Source organism: Ursus arctos, unplaced genomic scaffold (genome assembly GCF_023065955.2).
Source record: "Ursus arctos isolate Adak ecotype North America unplaced genomic scaffold, UrsArc2.0 scaffold_19, whole genome shotgun sequence".
Lineage (NCBI taxonomy): Eukaryota > Metazoa > Chordata > Mammalia > Carnivora > Ursidae > Ursus > Ursus arctos.
In genome coordinates this window covers 47936045-47954544 of record NW_026622863.1, presented here as the reverse complement: position 1 = coordinate 47954544, position 18500 = coordinate 47936045, and the positions used below count along the sequence as shown (strand labels likewise).

The 18500-nt window shown below is 55.1% G+C and overlaps 1 protein-coding gene across 1 annotated transcript; it reads left to right on the top strand.

Moving 5' to 3' along the window:
* Positions 1–556: 556 nt before the first annotated feature.
* On the top strand, positions 557–16545 carry PPP1R13L (protein phosphatase 1 regulatory subunit 13 like). Its single transcript, XM_026482055.4, has 13 exons — positions 557–1686; positions 6417–6493; positions 6599–6741; positions 7093–7603; positions 7694–7792; positions 7869–7960; positions 8222–8702; positions 9837–10291; positions 12649–12780; positions 12879–13012; positions 13122–13288; positions 14874–15073; positions 15961–16545. The coding sequence occupies exons 2-13, from the start codon at positions 6439–6441 to the stop codon at positions 15997–15999; spliced, it is 2508 nt and encodes an 835-aa protein (XP_026337840.1). The 5' UTR covers positions 557–1686; positions 6417–6438; the 3' UTR covers positions 16000–16545.
* The last annotated feature ends 1955 nt before the right edge of the window (positions 16546–18500 follow it).

Below are 18500 nucleotides of genomic sequence, written 5' to 3'. Positions count from 1 at the left end.
TGTCTCTCGGGGCCCGCTCGCTCTACGAGCAGAACTGGGGGGAATTTCCGCTTGTGTAGAGCAGGCAACCGAGGAAGACGTCTTTTTCCGAAAATCTGCTCCCCAAAGCCTCTGGTTGGCTGCTTGGCGGGAGTTAGCGCCTCACCAGGTCCCGGTATGTATCCCCCCCAATCTCTCAGACATTATTTGCTCCAACGTCGTCTTAAAGGGGCGGCCACATTGGTAGCTCCTAACTCTTAAAGAGACAGGAAGCTCGATTGGTCTGAGATTCTTAAAGAGACAGGTAAGAGTCTAGGTTGGAAGGGCCGTGCTTTCAATGTTACAATCCCTTCTTGGGGGGCCCAGATGCCTGGGAAATTCGGAACTTGAGTGGGACAAGTGGGAAAATGGAGAAATGGGATAATTCCTCCGGAGGGCGTGAAGTACCAGCTTAGGGGCGGGGCTTTTGAGCTCCCAGGGAGCGGGAAACTTAAGGGGAGGAGCCTGTGGGCCTCGGGGCGGGACCTCCAGATTCCTGAGCTAAACACGCGTGGGGCGGTGCGGACTAAGGGGCGGGGTTTCTGGACCAAACGAGACAGAGAGATGCTCCCGAAGACTTAGTTTAGTGCGTGGGGGACAGTCCCGAAGGCTTTGAGGATGGGTGAAGGAGTAGAAGGCTTGGTCAGTGCCCTTTCTCCGCCGGGGGAGGGGCGCGTGTAAACAGCGGCACGTGGACACAGATTTGGGGGTCGCATCCACGCCCCTTTCCACAGAGACCGCACGGCTTGGGGCGGCGGGCGGAGCCGCGGGACGGCGGCTAGACAGGGTGACCCGACTGCATTCCTGGCCGGTGTGTCAGCGCTACTTCCCGCCCCCTCTGCTGTGATTTCGGATCCTATTCGAGAATTGGGGCGTCCCCCTTTCTCAGGGTGTGAGCGGCTTCCCAGAGCGGAAGGAGGGTCAGGGGAAGGGGACGCGTTCCCTCAGCGGGGGATCACCAGCCAGTTCCCCAGCGTGGGCGAGACACCAGGGCGCCGCCCCTCGGGCTCCGAACTACAATTCCCAGAGGACGCGAGGAGGGGAGACGCTCGACGTCCATCGCGAAAGCTGCTGGGGATTGTAGTCCCACCCTACGACTTTGGACTCTGTTGCTGGGAAAATCTGTAAAGATCCAACCCATCCTTTTTACCGACGGGGAGATTGAGGCTTAGAGACTCGAGGAGATACTGACTTACGGAGGCTCTCTTCTCGCCTTACGGGCGGGGCATGTGAGTCTCCCCCAGTCTCTAGCCTTCTACACCTTTGGTGACGTCCAAATCTTCTTTCTAGAAGGGGGAAACTAAGCCTGGAGCGGTGGGTCAGAGATTCAGGAGGCTGTCTCCCGCAATCACCGCGATGTTAATGTCGATTCTGTCTACGTGGTCAGGTTGCCCTCGGCTTCCGGACCTCGTTCTTTCTGTCTGTGAAATGGACTTTTGGTGATTCCCAATGGGAACGTCTCAGGCTGCGTACTGCCCCTCCAGGACTACAAGTCCCAAGGTGCTCGAGGCGACCCCTACTCTCCCTCCCCTCCGGGACCCGCCTCCCTCCAGCCGGAGTCACGTCGTCTAACCTGTTCCCGGCGCCTGCCCCGCCCCGTCCTCCGCTCCCCGCAGCCGGAGCCGGAGCCGGAGGAAGTCCCCCGGTGCCAGGATCTGCCCCGGATCCGTGAGTTCCACCCCCCTGGGGTCCAGAGGCTCTGGAGGAGGCCGACACTGCGTCCCTGGGAGGACTGGGAGGGGACTCGGATGCCGAGTCCCAGGGCGGAATTGGGGGTGCGCAGATGCCAGGGTCCTTCGAAGAAAAGAACTCATATTTACTGGACGAAAGGAAAGGGGACTCTGATGCCTGAGTTATTGGGTTGGAGGGCTCGGACGCCATGGTCCCGGGGAGACGCTGGAGCTGGGACTCCCGAGTCCCACGAACTGGGCGCTCTCAGAAGCCTGAGTCTTTGAGTAGAATTGGGGTGTCGGATCCCTGAGTCCTGGGCAGAAATGACAAGACCCAGACTGATGGGGCTCTGGAAAGGGCGGCCGTCCCTGACGCCCTCCAGCTGCCTTCTCGACCGAGCCTATAGGTCTCGAGGCAGAATTAGGAGTGGGATGGGGATAGTGGAACTCGGGGCCCTGAAATGTAGCAGGACAAGCCCCCGAGGTCCCTGTGGAGGCTGGGTTCCGGCGCTTCCTACACTTTCCGGCTCTGAGGTGGGGGCCAGGGAGGGAACCGGGGCAGCTCTCCAACCTGCGTGCGGCTGCGAGATCCCCAACATATCATTAACCGGGGCGTCAGACCTGCCTAACCAGAGGAGGGACCTCCACCCTTAGGGCGCCCCCTCGTGGGGGAGGGAGCCTCCCATTACCCCTTGGAGGTGGGAAATATTTGGGATTTGCAGAGGGGGTTCTAGAACCCAGGGCAGAATTACAGAAGGTGGGACTGGATTCTGGGAGGCTTCCATGGCTGGGCACTACACAGGCATGACACAGAGAGGACATGGGTAAACTGAGGCTAAGAGGTCACACAGGTAGAGTTGATTATAGAGTTTGGCCGGTCCTGGGCAGCTGTCTTAGATACCAGAGCTGATTAGAGTTTGGTTTCCTCCTTCTTCTGCAGTTGTCTGGGGGACGGGATTCCATCCATTCCCACCAGATTTTCTGACTAACCTTCTCCCTCCTAGGGCTCCTCGCCCTGACCCTGAGGTGAGAAATGTCACCTCCACCCCCATCTGTCTGACCTGAGGTAGTGTGGGAGATAAGCGAGGGATAGAGGCTAATTCTGGAGGTGTGTGTCTGTCCTTGAAGCTGGGGGAGGGCAGGGACGGGCACCTCCCTCTGTCTCCCCCTTCTCTCCACCCCCACGCGTCATGTGAGGGGATTGAACAGGGGGTGGGGGAGGCAGGGGGTTCTGATGAGAGAGGGAAGAACTTCCTAATGTCTGGGCTTGAAGGGCATTCGGTGATAGCCTGAGATGAAATTAAAAATAATAACCAACCGTGGCTGCCAAGACAGAGCTCACAGCATGCCAGGCTCAGGGCTGGTAGGTAGATGGGGTGGTTCCCACTGTCTACAGAGGTCTCAGGCAACTGCCCAAAGCTGTTGACTCCACCCCAGGCAATGACTTCTCTCTACTCCACTGGGGAAACCAAGGCTGGAGAGCGGGCACAGCCTACAGCCTGGGCTTTTGCCACCTTGTCTCTGGAATCTCCCAGGGCGCCCCATGCCCCTGTGCCTGAATTTTTGGGGATGAGCACAAGCCAGAACTCACTAATGTACAGGGCAAATTTAGGGTTTAGGAAGTTGAGACTCCAGAGGTCAAAACCCAGGGCTTTTAGACTCTCAGAAAGAGTTGAAAGGGCTCTTTTGTGGAAAACAAAACAAAACAAAACAAGACAAAACAAAACAAGGTTCCGGTGGGTCTTGAGCCCCTCACTGTGTGTCAGATCCTGTGTTATCTTAAAGAACAGCCAAGGAAGCTCTGTAATTACGAATCCTATATGTGTGAACTTTATTTGGTGTCCTGCATTGTTCTAAACGCTGTACATAAATTATGTCACTCACACCCTTTTGAGGAGAAGGTATTAATTATGTCACTAAACCTCACACCCTTTTGAGGAGAAGGTATTAATTTCCCCATTATACACACAAGGAAACTGAGGCACGGAGAAACTATATAAGTAGTCCAGGGCAGAGACTTAGATAGGGGAAGGCCCTAGCCTGTTCCACAGTCGTCCACAGAGGGGAAAACCAGGTCCCCGAGAAGGCGGGGTCTCTTCCAGCGTCAGTCCGTCGGGACAGAAATGTAGAATTCCAACCAGGGTATTCCCTAGCCTGGCGCTCTGTCTCGGTTCCCACTGAGGATGATGATTCCTCCAGGAAGCCCCCCAGGATCCTTAACCCCGAAAAACTTGCTTGGCTTGGCCGCGTGTATGGGTCCGGGGGAATGAGAGTTAGGGGTGGAGGGGAAAGGGAGGAGAGGGAGCTGGGGTTAGAGGGTACCCAGGGGTGGACTAGAGCCCTCACGAGTCGGAGTGGGGAGCTGGAAGCGCAGGGCAGGGGCCTGGGAACAGAGGCGCGGCCCGCGCCGCCCTCGCGCCCCGCCCGGCCCCCGCTCCCCTGCCGCGGGAGGTGAGGCACCTGCCCAGACCCGCCAGCGCATTCCCGGGGTCTGAGCTCAGGCGCTGTCCGCCCGCCCCGCTAGGGTCAGGCCGTGTCCCGGAGCGCCCCCTGGTGGCCCCGACAACCCCTCTGTCTGCACCAGCCCTGGGAGGGCCCAACGCCCATCCTTGGCATTTCCTTAGAGCCAGAGGATGTCAGCATGGGATCCGAGAGTCTTAGAAATTTGGGAATCCTGAAAGAACGTCTCGCTGCCAGAATACTGGCACCGGAGGCTGCACAGAATCATTCCCTTTTATATTTTAACAGACACAGAGTGTTTCCTGTGTAGGTGAGGTTCTAAAAGCCCTGAGTTCTGAGCTGTAGTCTATACTTTCTGAGGCTTGAATTCTCAGAGTCTTAATTCCTCTTGCACTTTCCGGGCAGTTGGATCCTCGCTGTAGTCCTCTAAGGTGGATTGCTATGCATCTTCTTTTTTTTTTTTTTTTTTAAGATTTTATTTATTTATGTGACAGAGAGACAGCCAGCGAGAGAGGGAACAGCGGAGAAGCCCGATGTGGGACTCGATCCCGAAACACCGGGATCACGCCCTGAGCCGAAGGCAGACGCCCAACGACTGCGCCACCCAGGCGCCCCCCCCCCTTTTTTTTTTTTTAAGATTTTAGCTATGTATCTTCATTTTACAGATCAAGAGGCACTCTTGTCAGGGTCAGAGGTGCCACCAGATTTGAACCCCTCCTGTCTGTCCTGACACTTCCCTAACCATGCATTCAGCTAGACTTTTAGGGCAGCGGAATCCTGGGATAGATAGAACATGATGCAGGGAGATGGAGAAATCTAAGCTAGCAAAACTGGAGAATTCTAGAATATTCCAAAGATAGAATCTGGGACTCAGAACTTTTGGACAAGAGACTATCAAGCTGAGAGTTTTAGGCTCTGTAGAGCTTTAATTACAACCTCAAGGTCCTTACAGTTTCAGAATCTAGGCCTCTGAGAGATTGAAGAGGCCTCTTAGAATAGCTGATTTGCCTCCTCCTTTCACTGTTGGGGAAACTGAGGCCCGAGGAGTAGATGGGACTTGTTGCCCAAGGTCACACGCTCTCAACACACCCAGATGAACCACCAGCCCCAACAGGTTCTGTTCCGAGGCTTCCCAGACAGAGGCCAGAATCAGCATGCCCCAGCCCGCCCCGCTGCCCACGCCTGCACCTCCTGGGGAGGTGGCCAAGCGGGCGGGCGTGGTGGCTACCATGGGGATGGGGATGGTGCTGGCTTGACCGGTTCCTGGTGGCCTGGCTCCTTCCCACTGAGCCAGTGACCACAGCAGCCCGACCACCCCTCACCACCTCCCTGTTCTTCCTGTGAACACTGGGAAAAAGGTTGACTCTGGGGAGAGGAAGCTGAGTGGTCCCTGCCCTCTGGGACTCTTCCAAGTCTGGTCGAGATAACCCAGACTAACAAGTCAGATCCGGGTGTGAAACATAATACTGCCAACTCCTTGCAGGGTGATCTTGAACAAATAGTTCTGAGCCACACTTTTTTGCCTGCTGCTGTGATTTTGACCGTGAGATGCGGTATTGGGCACAGGCACTTGGCACAGTTCTAAGAGGCAGTGACCCCTCAGCTACCAGTGGTTATCTTATTTCATTATGCCCTCAAGCAACTATCACAGGTACACAGTAGGCAGCACAATTACATTTTTAAAAAATATCCCTAGTGGGGCGCCTGGGTGGCTCAGTCAGTTAAGCGTCTGCCTTTGGCTCAGATCATGATCCCAGAGTCCTGGGATCAAGTCCTGCATTGGGCAGCCTGCTTCTCCCTCTCCCTCTGCTGCTCCCCCTGCTTACGCGTGTGCGCGCGCTCTCTTTCTAATAAACAAATAAAAATCTTTTAAAAAAAATAAAAAGATCCCAAGCATTTAAAAAAAAATGATATCCCTAGCATCTAGCATAGTAGTAGGCACTCGGTAATTGATACTTTTGCATCCTTTGTTCCCCCAAATGCCTGGCCCACAGTAGGTAATCAGTGGATAATTGTTGAAGGAGTGATTCAGTTCTTATTAGGACTGACCTAGAAAGACGGACAGGGAGCTTCGTAAAGAGAGTGAATTGTCCAGAGGCATCCGGGAGGACTTGAAGGAGGGCAGTGCCCAGCCAGGGAAGTGGAGGGGCATAGCGCTAACAGCGGAGGGAGCTAAGAGAGTAAAGGCTCTGTCTGGCTGCTCTGCGACCCCGGGTTCCCTGCGGGCGGGATCTGAGAAGGCTTCCCCCCTCACACACGCCTCCGCAGGCGCCCCGCTTCCGCCGGCACCATGGACAGCGAGGCATTCCAGAGCACGAGGGACCTTCTGGACCTGAACTTCCAGTGTGAGCTGGGGTAGGGGGCGGGGCTTGCCCCGGAGGGGCCCTCGCGGATAGAGGCGGGGCGCTGCAGCGAGACCCAGGTCCTTACTGCTACTCCCTCCTGCACAGCTCTGGCCATGAAGCACATGGACCTGAAGCAGATGGAGCTGGACACGGCGGCGGCCAAGGTGGACGAACTGACCAAACAGCTGGAGTCGCTGTGGTCGGACTCGCCCACGCCTCCCGGCTCGCAGGCCGGAGCCCCCCCTAGGGTGAGCCTACTCGCCTCGGTCCCCGCCTTGGCCCCCAAAGCCAGCTTCTTTCTGCCTGGAACTCTGTCCCATTGGGTTGTACAGGCCGTGGGCACTTGAAAGAGGGAACCAGTATAAATGGACATCTAACAGGACCCTTGGAAGAAAAGGGTCTTTTTCTAAGAGGCGGGCTAGCCTCAGTCCTGATTTCAGGGCTGTCTCGCCAGTTACCCCTCACCAGGGCCCCCTGTGCCTGACTCTCCAGCCCTGGTCCAACTCCCTTAGGTTAATTTCCAATGACCTCTTTTGATCTCTTACTAACCCCTCTACTAATGTCTCCTTTGACTCCTCAATGTCCCGGCCTCCCCACAGCTGTCCCGATACAGCTCCAGCCCGGTCCCCGAGCCCTTCAGCAGCCGCGGGTCTCCCCGGAAGGCGGCCACCGACGGTGCAGACACCTCGTTCGGACGCTCCGAGAGCGCCCCGGTTTTGCACCCCTACAGCCCGCTGTCCCCTAAAGGCCGGCCCTCGTCACCGCGCACCCCGCTCTACCTGCAGCCGGATGCCTACGGCAGCCTGGACCGCGCGCCCTCTCCCCGGCCCCGCGCCTTCGATGGCACAGGCAGCCCCCTTGGCCGTGCGCCCTCCCCGCGGCCTGGATCGGGCCCGCTCCGCCAGCAGGGTCCCCCCACGCCCTTCGACTTCCTGGGCCGCGCGGCTTCCCCGCGTGGCAGCCCCCTGGCGGAGGGGCCCCAGGCTTTCTTCCCCGAGCGCGGGCCCTCGCCACGCCCCCAGACTTCAGCCTACGATGCGCCTGTGGCCTTTGGGAGCCCCCTACTGGGCGCGGGCGGTAGTGCTTTCGCCCCACCTCTGCGCGCTCAAGGTGAACGAGGGGGCCTCATTTTGGGGGGTGGGAGGGATGCAGGCCTTGGACCAGCCTCCCGGTATATCCCGATTCGCCACCTCTCCCTAGACGACTTAACGCTGCGCCGGAGGCCCCCCAAAGCCTGGAATGAGTCTGACCTGGACGTGGCATACGAGAAGAAATCTTCGCAGACGGCAAGCTACGAACGTGAGTGGTGGGAGGCCAGAGGAGGTGGGGAGCCCGGAGAGGCAGCCCCCAGACCCTAATGATTCCCGCCTTGCAGGCCTGGACGTCTTCTCACGGCCTGCTTCGCCAGGCCTGCAGCTGTTACCCTGGAGAGAGAGCAGCCTGGATGGGCTGGGGGCCACCAGCAAGGTGAGGGGCAGCTGGGGAGGGGGCTGGTGGGCAGGGGCCAGGAGTGCGGTCAGGACCACCTCCCATTCCTGGCTGCACCCCCAGTCTCTGTGCCCTCCACCCCGAGCTCTTCCTTCTTTATCCTGGATTTTCACCCCCTCCCTGACCGCCTTTCCCTTACTCCCTCTGGCTTCCCTCACCTTCTCTCCCTTCTTGACCCCCTCCTCCTTTATCATTCCCTCCCACCTGAGCCCCTTCTTTCCTCCTCTCCTTTCCCCCCAGGACAACCTCACCAGCGCCACTCTGCCCCGCAATTACAAGGTCTCCCCTCTGGCCAACGACAGGCGTTCTGATGTGGGCAGCTACCGCAGATCACTGGGCTCCACGGGGCCGTCAGGCACTTTGCCCCGCAGCTGGCAGCCTGTCAGCCGCATCCCCATGCCCCCTTCCAGCCCCCAGCCCCGCGGTGTCCCGCGCCAGCGCCCCATCCCCCTCAGCATGATATTCAAGCTGCAGAATGCCTTCTGGGAGCATGGGGCCAGCAGGGCCATGCTCCCTGGCTCCCCCATCTTCTCCCGAGCACCCCCGCCTAAGCTGCCTCCCCAGCCCCAGCCACCCCCTCAGCCCCAGCCACCCCCACAGGCCCAGCCCCAGCCTCAGTCTCCTCCCCAGCCCCAACCCCAGCCCCAACCCCAGCCCCAGCCTCAACCCCCTGCCCCAGTCCCCCAACCTCCCCAACAGACTTGGCCCCCTGTGAGCGAAGGTGAGTCAGCACTGGGGGGCCCACAGGGCTGGTTTGAGTGAGGACAGATGGCTGGGGACCAGAACAGCTGGGGGAGCCATCACAGCCAGACACCCATTTCCAGACACTCTCCCTGCAGAGAGCAAGGCTAGAGGAGCTTGGGAATTCGCTCAGAAACTAGGGATAGTATGGTGGTTAAGCACGGGCCCTAGAGTCAGACTGCCTGGCTCCATGCTGTGTGACCTTGGACAAGTCACTTAACCTCTCTGGACCTCAATTTCCTTGAGCGTAAAAGGTGATAGAGCCCACCTTACTGATTATGGTATTAGATTATTTATTCCATATAAAGTCATTAAAATAGGACCTGATGTGTAGGAAGATCTCAATAGTTATTACACTAGTTATAATAATTATTAATATGTTTGTGTGTGTGAGACCAGCACAGAGCCTAGAGTCAAAGCAAAATGTGTTTTGAGCCCCTCTCCACTGCTGACTCGCTGTATGGCTCAGGAGAAATCAGCTAACCTATCTGAGCTTCTGTTTCGTCATCTGTGAAAAGAGATTAATAATAACTACCTCGTAGATTGTGATAGACGTTCAGTGAAATACATGTGTAGAGAATGGTCATTCCTATTTTTACCCACTTTAGAAGCTCTGATAGAGAGAAATAAGACCAAGAGACCATCAAGCACAAGGATTCTAGTCCCAGCAAGAGTATTCTGCCTGAGAGGGTAGGCAAGGAAGTGCCTAGAATCTCAGCAAGTCAAGGCCATCGTGATGGTAGGAGCACAAGATTCAGAAGTCAGAGGGACCAGAGTTCAAATAGCAACCATGTGGCTTTGGGCAACTGACTTGCCCTCTCTGACGCCCAGCTTCCCTCTCTGGAATGAGGCGATGGTAGCAGTATCTACCTCCCAAGGTAGTGGTGAGAATTCAGTAAGACAGGCACATGCTAAGTGCTTGATAAATGGGAGATGTCACAATCATATGTTATTCACAGCCCACGGAAACTAGCCCAGAGAGAGCAAGGAACCGCCCTGAGGTCACACAGCAAATCAGATGCTGGCTACGGGTCCTGGAAGTTGTGGGCTTGGAAAAGGGGGTGTTGGGGTTCTCCCAGGCCCCATTCTCTGATGGGCTTCTTGTTCCTTCTAGGCCCCCCCAAACCTCCCCCTGAGCTGGAGCCTGAGCCGGAGCTGGAGGGGCTGCTGACCCCCGTGCTGGAGGCTGGTGATGCAGACGAAGGCGCTGTAACTCGGCCCCTCAGCCCCACGAGGCTGCAGCCAGCACTGCCGCCTGAGGCACAGACAGTGCCCGAGCTGGAGGAGGTGGCCCGGGTGCTGGCAGAGATACCGCGACCCCTCAAACGTAGGGGCTCCATGGAGCAGAGCCCAGCTGTAGCCCTGCCCCCCACCCACAAGAAGCAGTACCAGCAGATCATCAGCCGCCTCTTCCATCGTCACGGTGGGCCTGGGGGGCCTGAGCCCGAACTCTCCTCCATCAGTGAGGCATCAGAAGTGAGGGCAGGGCCCCCTGCCCCTGCCCCACCAGCTCCCATCCCACCCCCAGCCCTGCCCCAGATCAGCCCACCAGAACAGCTGCAGAGCATGGTAAGTAATAGAGGAGGACTGGGGGGGGGGGGGGGGGCGGTGTCTATTAGCACATGGAGGTGCCCCTTTCCTTTTGGGACAGGACCTGAAAATCTCACACATCACATGTGCCTCTTCCAATTGGCCAGGAACCCAGCTGCAAGGGAGGCTGGGAAATGTAGTCTTTAATCTAGGTGTTGCCTGGGTTCTGAAGACAGGGAGAATGTCTCGGGAGAGGGGTTCACAGGTCTTGGCCACACAGAGGCTTTCTCTGCTCCTCTCCAGTAACCTGCCTCCAAGGCCATCCCTACAGAAATCTTGGAGTCTTAACACCTGAAAATGAGTGTGTCAGTGGGTTTATTCCAGGACCTGAAAAGCCTGCTTGAATCAAGACAGTCACCATTTCTCTCCCTGGCTCCTGCACGGTCTCTCATGTCTGCCTTCTCTGGGGATCCATTCTCTCCTCTCAGACCTCACAAGCCTGCGCCATGGCTAGAAATGGTCTGCCTAGCCATGACTCAAAATGACCTCTCACTTCAGGCCCCATGGTGTCCTCTGACGCTGCTCAGAGCTGCTTTCATTCAAAATTGCGAGAGCAAGTCTCTGGTCTCTGAGGCTGTGGGCGTTGTGATTAAGGGCACCGGCTGCAGAGCTAGGCTGCCTGGTTCAAAGCCCAGCGCCATGGCATGGAGCAGCTGTGATATGATAGACACTTATAATAAGATACTTAGCCTCTCTGGGCCTCAGTTTCTTCATCTGTAAAATGGGGGTGAGAATAACCATAGGGTTGCTGTGGGCATTAAATACATGAATATAGTGCTTAGAACAGTGCCTGGCACTTAAGTATTAACCACTATTATTGTTAGCTTTTGACCAGGGGATGGTCACCTGCTAAACTTGCTCCAGTCCCTGCATCTTTGTTGGGGTTGTGTGGGGTTGTGTGTCCTGTTCTTTCAGTGTGGATGGACAGAGAGAGGGGAATGATTCCCAGGGAAGAAGCAGGGGCCAGGTAGACACCCCAAAATGCCTATTCCCAAGTCCTCCTAAAGTTGGAGCCAGGAAACGTTGAGATCCAGGCTCTTGAAATCACCTTGTAGAATTACAAAGTTCTGGCCATAAAGAAACTTGAAAGCGCACGGAATTCAAGAATTAAATCCTGTTCTCAGTCTCAGAACAGTGAAATTTCAGAATTCTAGAGCGCCAAAGTTTCAAGAAACAGGATCCTAGAATTTAAAAGTCAGTAAAGCCCACCCTGGTTATTAACTGATCCATGAAAATTTTAAACTGAAAATTAAAGACTCTTCCCATCTGAATCAGAAAATCACAGATCAGTGCACTAATATGTTGTAATACAGAATTCCATTTTATTTTATTATTAAAAAATTATCTTTTTAAGTAATCTCTACACCCATCGTGGGGCTTGAACTCACAGCCCTGAGATCAAGAATCCCATGCTGTACCAACTGAGCCAGCCGGGTACCCCCAGAATTATATTGTAAATGGACCTTTTCCACTAGAGAAGAATATACAAACACCATAGCGACTAGGAGGAAATAGAAAAAAAGAATAAAGGCCAAAAATCACAGCGCTCAGAACCATGATTAACATTTTAAGTATCTCCTTCCAATCTGTTGGAATGAAATTCTAACCATAAAACATTTAAGTTCCCAATCATAGAATCTTCGGAATGCAACGTCTTAGGTCTTCAGCAATTTGACATGGCATAACTTAGCATTCCTGGACTCACAGCATATTGGAAATTTGAAATAGCTGAACCTCAGAGAATTTTGAAATCCATGGCTCTTGGGATCTCCAGATTCCGGGATCTTGAAATCATCGACATCAAGGACCAGAATCACAAAATGTTGCATGCTCTGAATACATGAATCTTGTTAGAGGACCCGTGAACATCAAAAATAAGAAAGCACAAGGAATAATAGGCTAAATAGTCTCATTCCAAACATCTGGAATTAACATTGGACCACAGTTTGATATGTGTGCTCCATAGCATTTATGCTTTATGAAAGAAATAAGACTGTGGACGGGTTGACTATTGGGCTTCTACCAATCATCACCTCGATGGTCTGCCAGCTTCCTTTCAGGTCTCAGGGGCCGAGATCCTATAATCACCAGATTCCCTGACTGTTGTGGGGGATCAGAGGCTATAGAACTAAGGCATCCCCTTCCCCATGGCCGTCTGGACTCAGGCTCTGTACCTCCCTGCGTTCCAATCCCAGCCCTACCTCTGTCTAGTGGGGCGGTGGCCTGGGGCGGCCACCACCGGGTCCCCGAGTCTCTGTTTTCCTTTCTAAGTAATGGGTTGATTAACAATCCACCCCAAGTCACTGAAGCCCCCCCCCCCCGCCCGGTCCCCCCAGGAGATGCGCTCGGTGCTGCGGAAGGCAGGCTCCCCGCGGAAGGTCCGCCGGGCGCGCCTCAACCCGCTCGTGCTCCTGCTGGACGCCGCGCTGACCGGGGAGCTGGACGTGGTGCAGCAGGCGGTGAAGGAGGTGAGAGCGGCCAAAGTGCAGGGCAGGTGGGGTGGTGGCGGCCGACGCAGGATGGCCGCCCGCCGGGGACTGAGCCACCTCTTCCCCTGCCCGCCCAGATGAACGACCCGAGCCAGCCCAATGAGGAGGGCATCACCGCCTTGCACAACGCCATCTGCGGCGCCAACTACCCCATTGTGGACTTCCTCATCGCGGCCGGCGCCAACGTCAACTCCCCTGACAGCCACGGCTGGTGAGCTCTGACTCCGACCCGCGCGGGGCGGGCGTGGGGCGGGACGGCGCTGCTGGCCGGGGCACCCGCGGGCGAATGCGCGGCCACTCACGCACGCCTCCACGCCTAGGACACCGTTGCACTGCGCGGCGTCGTGCAACGACACGGCCATCTGCACGGCGCTGGTGCAGCACGGCGCAGCAATCTTCGCCACCACGCTCAGCGACGGAGCCACCGCCATCGAGAAGTGCGACCCCTACCGCGAGGGTTACACCGACTGCGCCACTTACCTGGCAGGTGCGAGGCACGCCTCTGGGGGAGGGTGGAGGTCGTGGAGACTGGGCCGCCCAGCTGGCAGTTGCGGAGGGGGAAGGGGCAGAATGCCAGTCGATCGTGGGAGAGATGTGGGGACTGTACCAATCAGGCGGCAGGATCACAGAGGAAGGGCGGCGGGATGGACCACCTGCGGGGGAGGAGGACTGGGCCTCCCACCTGGCAGGTGCAAGCGGGGTGTGTGGGGTGAGCAGACTGCCAACCTCGAGGGATGGGGGGGACATGGGCACTGTGCCATGCAAACTGGAGATCTGTGGGGAGAAGAGGGGTCTTTTAGATTGCACTGTTCACCTGCTTTCTCTGCGGGCATGGGGAGTTGGACGTTCCAATGATACCATTTACCTGGCATAGGGCTGGGCATGTGGGCTTTGCTACCTGTGGGAGGCACAGGGCCACACAGCTGGCAGGTGAGCAGGCCACGGCTTCTGGGGAGGGGCTTGGGGACTCTTCCACTTGGAGGGAGACACGAGGCTTCCCTTATGAAGGGGGGGGGGGCATATCACCTAACCAGGTGATGGGAGGAAGTAGGTAGCCTTTACCAAGGGGCTGTGCAGAGCGTCCGAATTACACACCTGGGGTGGGTGGGCAAACGTTAACATAGGGTGGGGTTAGGAACATCACAGAGCTGGAGTAGGTCAAGTGGTAGGACCTGTGGGTGGCAGACCTGCCGTGCCACCTAATGGCAGAAACTGGCCAAGAGCCTTGGGGCTTCTGGGTGAGCAGGGGTAGACGGGGACTGCACCACTGGGGCACGAAATAGACTATAAGCTTCGGGGAGGGCATCAGGCCTTTACACTTTTGTGCAGGGAGGTGGAGCCTATGAGATGTGGAGCTTGGAGTGTCCTGCCTGCCTTGGACACGGAGATTCTGTGAGGGTCAAGTAGAGACTGGACAGCACACCTGGCAGGGAGGGGAGGCGGAACCGGAACCGGTGGACTGAACCACTAGAGAGAGGGAGCATGGTGGACCGTACCATTTGGGGGGGGGCTAAAATCTTGATGGACATTTTACCACTTAAGGGGGCGGGGGTGGGTGGGCTGTACCCTCTGGAAGTTATTGCATCCTCTTTGGCGATTTTGTCACTTGGGGAGGGGGAAGCGATGTGGACTCACCATCTGGGAACGGGGAGGCGGGGAAGGGCTGTACCATGCGAGGAAGGGGGTGAGACTATGGAAACCGTACAGCTTGGGGGGGGGGCGGCGCAGGGCGGTCGGGGGCGCAGCTGACCTCACCTCTGGGAGTGACAGGGACTTGATGTCCTAGAGGTAATGGGGACCACTGACCCTGCCTCGGGGGTTGGAGGCCCCAGTTTGATGCACCCTGATGTTCTCGAATTCCAGAGACTGCCAGTACCCGGCAGCTGACTCCAGCTTAAGCGCCCTTCTCCAGACAGGGGTCCACAACTTCGCAGGTGGCTCATCCCTCAGCTGTGGGGGGTGCCACATCCCGGGGCCTGTCCCTGTCCTCTGCGTGTCTCGTGTCCCCGAGCGTTCTAACCCTCCCCCCTCCCTGACCTGGTGCTCACAGTCCCCGCCGGTTTATGTTTCAGATGTGGAGCAGAGTATGGGGATAATGCACAGCGGGGTGGTGTACGCGCTCTGGGACTACAGCGCCGAGTTCGGGGACGAGCTGTCCTTCCGCGAGGGCGAGTCAGTCACCGTGCTGCGGAGGGACGGACCCGAGGAGACGGACTGGTGGTGGGCCGCGCTGCATGGCCAGGAGGGCTACGTACCTCGCAACTACTTCGGGGTGAGCCCCGGGGAGAGATGGTATCGGCGTCCGGTGGCTGTTTGGGGAAAGGGGTGATGCTGGGAAAAAGATGAGCAAGAGGGACAGTCCATTATACTGGGGGCAAAATAGGTCTGAAGAATCCATTACGGGTCGTGGGGAGATGGGGAAAACCAATTATAATAATGTAAGGGCGGTAAGGGAGAGCGCCCCCTACAGTTGGGGGAGAAAGAGTCCCTTCCTGGTGGTATTGTGGGGAACTCACTGCCTTCCTAGGTATGTTATCGGTTCATGCTCAAATATTTTTTTATCATCCCTACTTATATTACTGGGGAGGCAAGGAAGAGTGTATTTTAGCCAAGGGAAGCCATGAAGAATCCCATTTTAGTAACCAGGGGAAGTTAAAGAATTGTGTATTGCTGGTGTAGTGGTGAGGACACTTTTGTTACACTGCAAGGGGCACGGAGAGGAAGAATCCATTATTAAAATGATGGTAGAATTGAGGGCGATTGTACTTGGTTAAGGGAAGAGACCAGGAAGATCTCATTATATTACTAGGGGAGAAGATTCTTTTAATTTGGGGATGGGCGGTGGTAGGTCCCAATGAGACAGCCATGGTGGTCGGGAGAGAAGCAGGTGTTTCCTTCATGGCAATATGGAAGCCTCGGAACATTCCATTTCATCAGCTGGGCTGCTGACTCTTAAGGCTTCATCTGGTGCTTGGTGGTGACAGGGGCCTTGGGGATGCTGGAGTCATCTGGGAGTCTGCTGAAGGAGTCTGTTAGGAAGGGAAGGGAGGATGGAGACAGCCCACCTGTTTGGGAGTGGGTTCGGTGACCCCATTAAAATTGGGGGATGGGATGAAGGAGTGAGGATTCCTGGTGTCTAAAGATCCTGCCTTCCCTCAGCTCTTCCCCAGGGTGAAGACTCAGAGGAATAAGGTCTAGCCGCACAGAAGGATGTTGCCAAGGGAGGCAGGAGGGAGCAGCCCTGCCTTTGCCCCAGACGTCTCCCTCAGTAAACGCTGCGTCTCCTTGGGCCCCAAGCCCGATAGGGGTGGGGGCCTCACCTCCAGCTCTCTGCTTCCCTGGAAGCCCAGGGGAGAAGGAGAACCTCAGCCTTAAGTTTAGACACTGCCTTAGCCACGGGAGATTGCCTTGGGGCTGGGAATCCTTGGAGGCGAGAGGCTCCCCCACCCTCCTCCATTTGCCCAATCAGATCCCGTCCAAAGTGCCTTCGACTCCTCCTGCCAACCCCTCCCACCCCCTCAAAACAAGCCAACACACCATCCTGGGGGAGCCTGGGATGTGTCACCTCCCCTGGATTTCCCTGGGAGTCATCTCTCCTCCAATCTCTGCAGGGCTGGGCGAGACACACTGGTCTCTAGCAGGACCTCTGTCCCACCTCTCCCCAGTCAAGTGCCTTCACCTAGTGCTGCTTTATAACCACATAGGGACATTTTTCCTTCTAAATAAAGGTAGTTCGCACAGAAATGGACTTCCCTGTCTTTGGATCCCCTTCTGACCTAATAAGCGCGCATCACCTTTACCGTGTTTGACAAACCAGTTTGAAGGAAGCCCCTTTCTGAGGGATTTCTGTCATGTAAATCCAATTCTTCCTCTTCCAAGCACAACTGTTTTTTTGGGAGGGGGGAGGGTTTTTTTGTTTTTGTTTTGTAATGTCTTGATTTTTTTTTTCACGTTTTAGATTCTTGCTTTATGTCTTTAAACATTTTAAGCTTGGTTATTTTATAGTGTATGCATGATAATTCTATCATCTGAAGTTTGGGGGCATGGACTTGTACAATTTGCTGTGTCTGCTGGTTCTTGCTCATGGTGGATTGTTTCCTTGTGTGTGTTGACATGATGGATCAGGAGACCGTCTTCGACAGGGCTTTATCTTCCTGAAATCCATGTGGACTTGTTAAGGCTGTGACCCTGAAGAGTGACTTTCCTTTGCTCCTGTCCCACTTTATTGCGTAAACTGCTCCTTGAAGACTTTTGGTAAAGCACAAGCGTATATCTCCTCTGTGTATTTCTTGACAAATCCTAAGACAACAGCACTGATGTGGTCTGCGATGTCTGATACAATAGCCACCAGTCTCATGGGGCTATTTAAATTTAAATTAATTAAAATTCAATAAAAATGAAGGATTGTTTCTCAGTCATGCTGGCCACTTTTCTAGTGCTCGGTAGCCACGTGTGGCGAGCGGCTACCATTTTGGGCAGTGCGGATAGAGAACATTTTCATCATCCCAGAAAGTTCTATTGGATAGAGCTGATATGCAAACTTTCCATCAGACAGAAGCTCCGTTGGGCCTCTTCCCAGTCAACCACAGCTGTGATTTCTATCACCATTGATTAGTTTTCATGAATATACTTTTTTTTTTTTTTTAAGATTTTGTTCATTCACTTGAGAGAGAGAGTGAGCAAGAGAGAAGGAGCAGCGGGAGGGGTAGAGGAAGAGGGAGAAGACTCCCTGATGAGCAGGGAGCCCCACGCAGGGCTTGATCCCAGGACCCCAGGATCCTGACCAGAGCCGAAGACAGATGCTTAACCAACTGAACCACCCAGCGCCCCAATGAATATACTTTAAAAACCAAATAGTACCAGAGTACCAGACTGCCTTGGTTGGAAGACCATCTGATTCTCGATCTCGGGGTCGTGAATTTGATCCCCACATTGGGTGTAGAGATTACTGAAAAAAAAAAAATTCAAACTATACTAAAATATTTATGAAAAAAAAAAAAGCAGTCCTCTGTGCCATCTCTCTCCACTCCTCTCTGCTCTCTAGAGGCAACCACTTTCGGCTGCTTTACCTGTTTCTTCTAGTGTTTTCTCCCATGTTTCCATTTTTTTAAAAAGATTTTATTTATTTATTATTTATTTATTTATTTATTTGACAGAGAGCACAAGCAGGGGGAGTGGCAGGCAGAGGGAGAGGGAGAAGCAGGCTCCCCACTGAGCAGAGTGCCAGATATGGGGCTCGATCCCAGGACTCAGGGTTCATGACCTGAGCAGAAGGCAGATGCCCAACCGACTGAGCCACCCAGGTGCCCCTCTTCCATGTTTCTAAATAGGCTGATACTGCTATTTCTTTTTTTTTCTTTTTTTTTTTAAGATTTTATTTATTTATTGACAGAGAGAGAGACAGCCAGAGAGAGAGGGAACACAAGCAGGGGGAGTGGGAGAGGAAGAAGCAGGCTTCCAGCAGAAGAGCCTGATGTGGGGCTTGATCCCAGAACGCCGGGATCACGCCCTGAGCGAAAGGCAGACGCTTAACGACTGAGCCACCCAGGCGCCCCGATACTGCTATTTCTTGATAGCCAATTTTAGACGTTCTGTACCGACTTCCTGCTACACTAGGTGAGGCTTGAGCTCAGGTTGACGCCACTTTCTCCCTCCCAATGAAATCATGTCATAATTTTTATATCAATCAATCGTTTTTA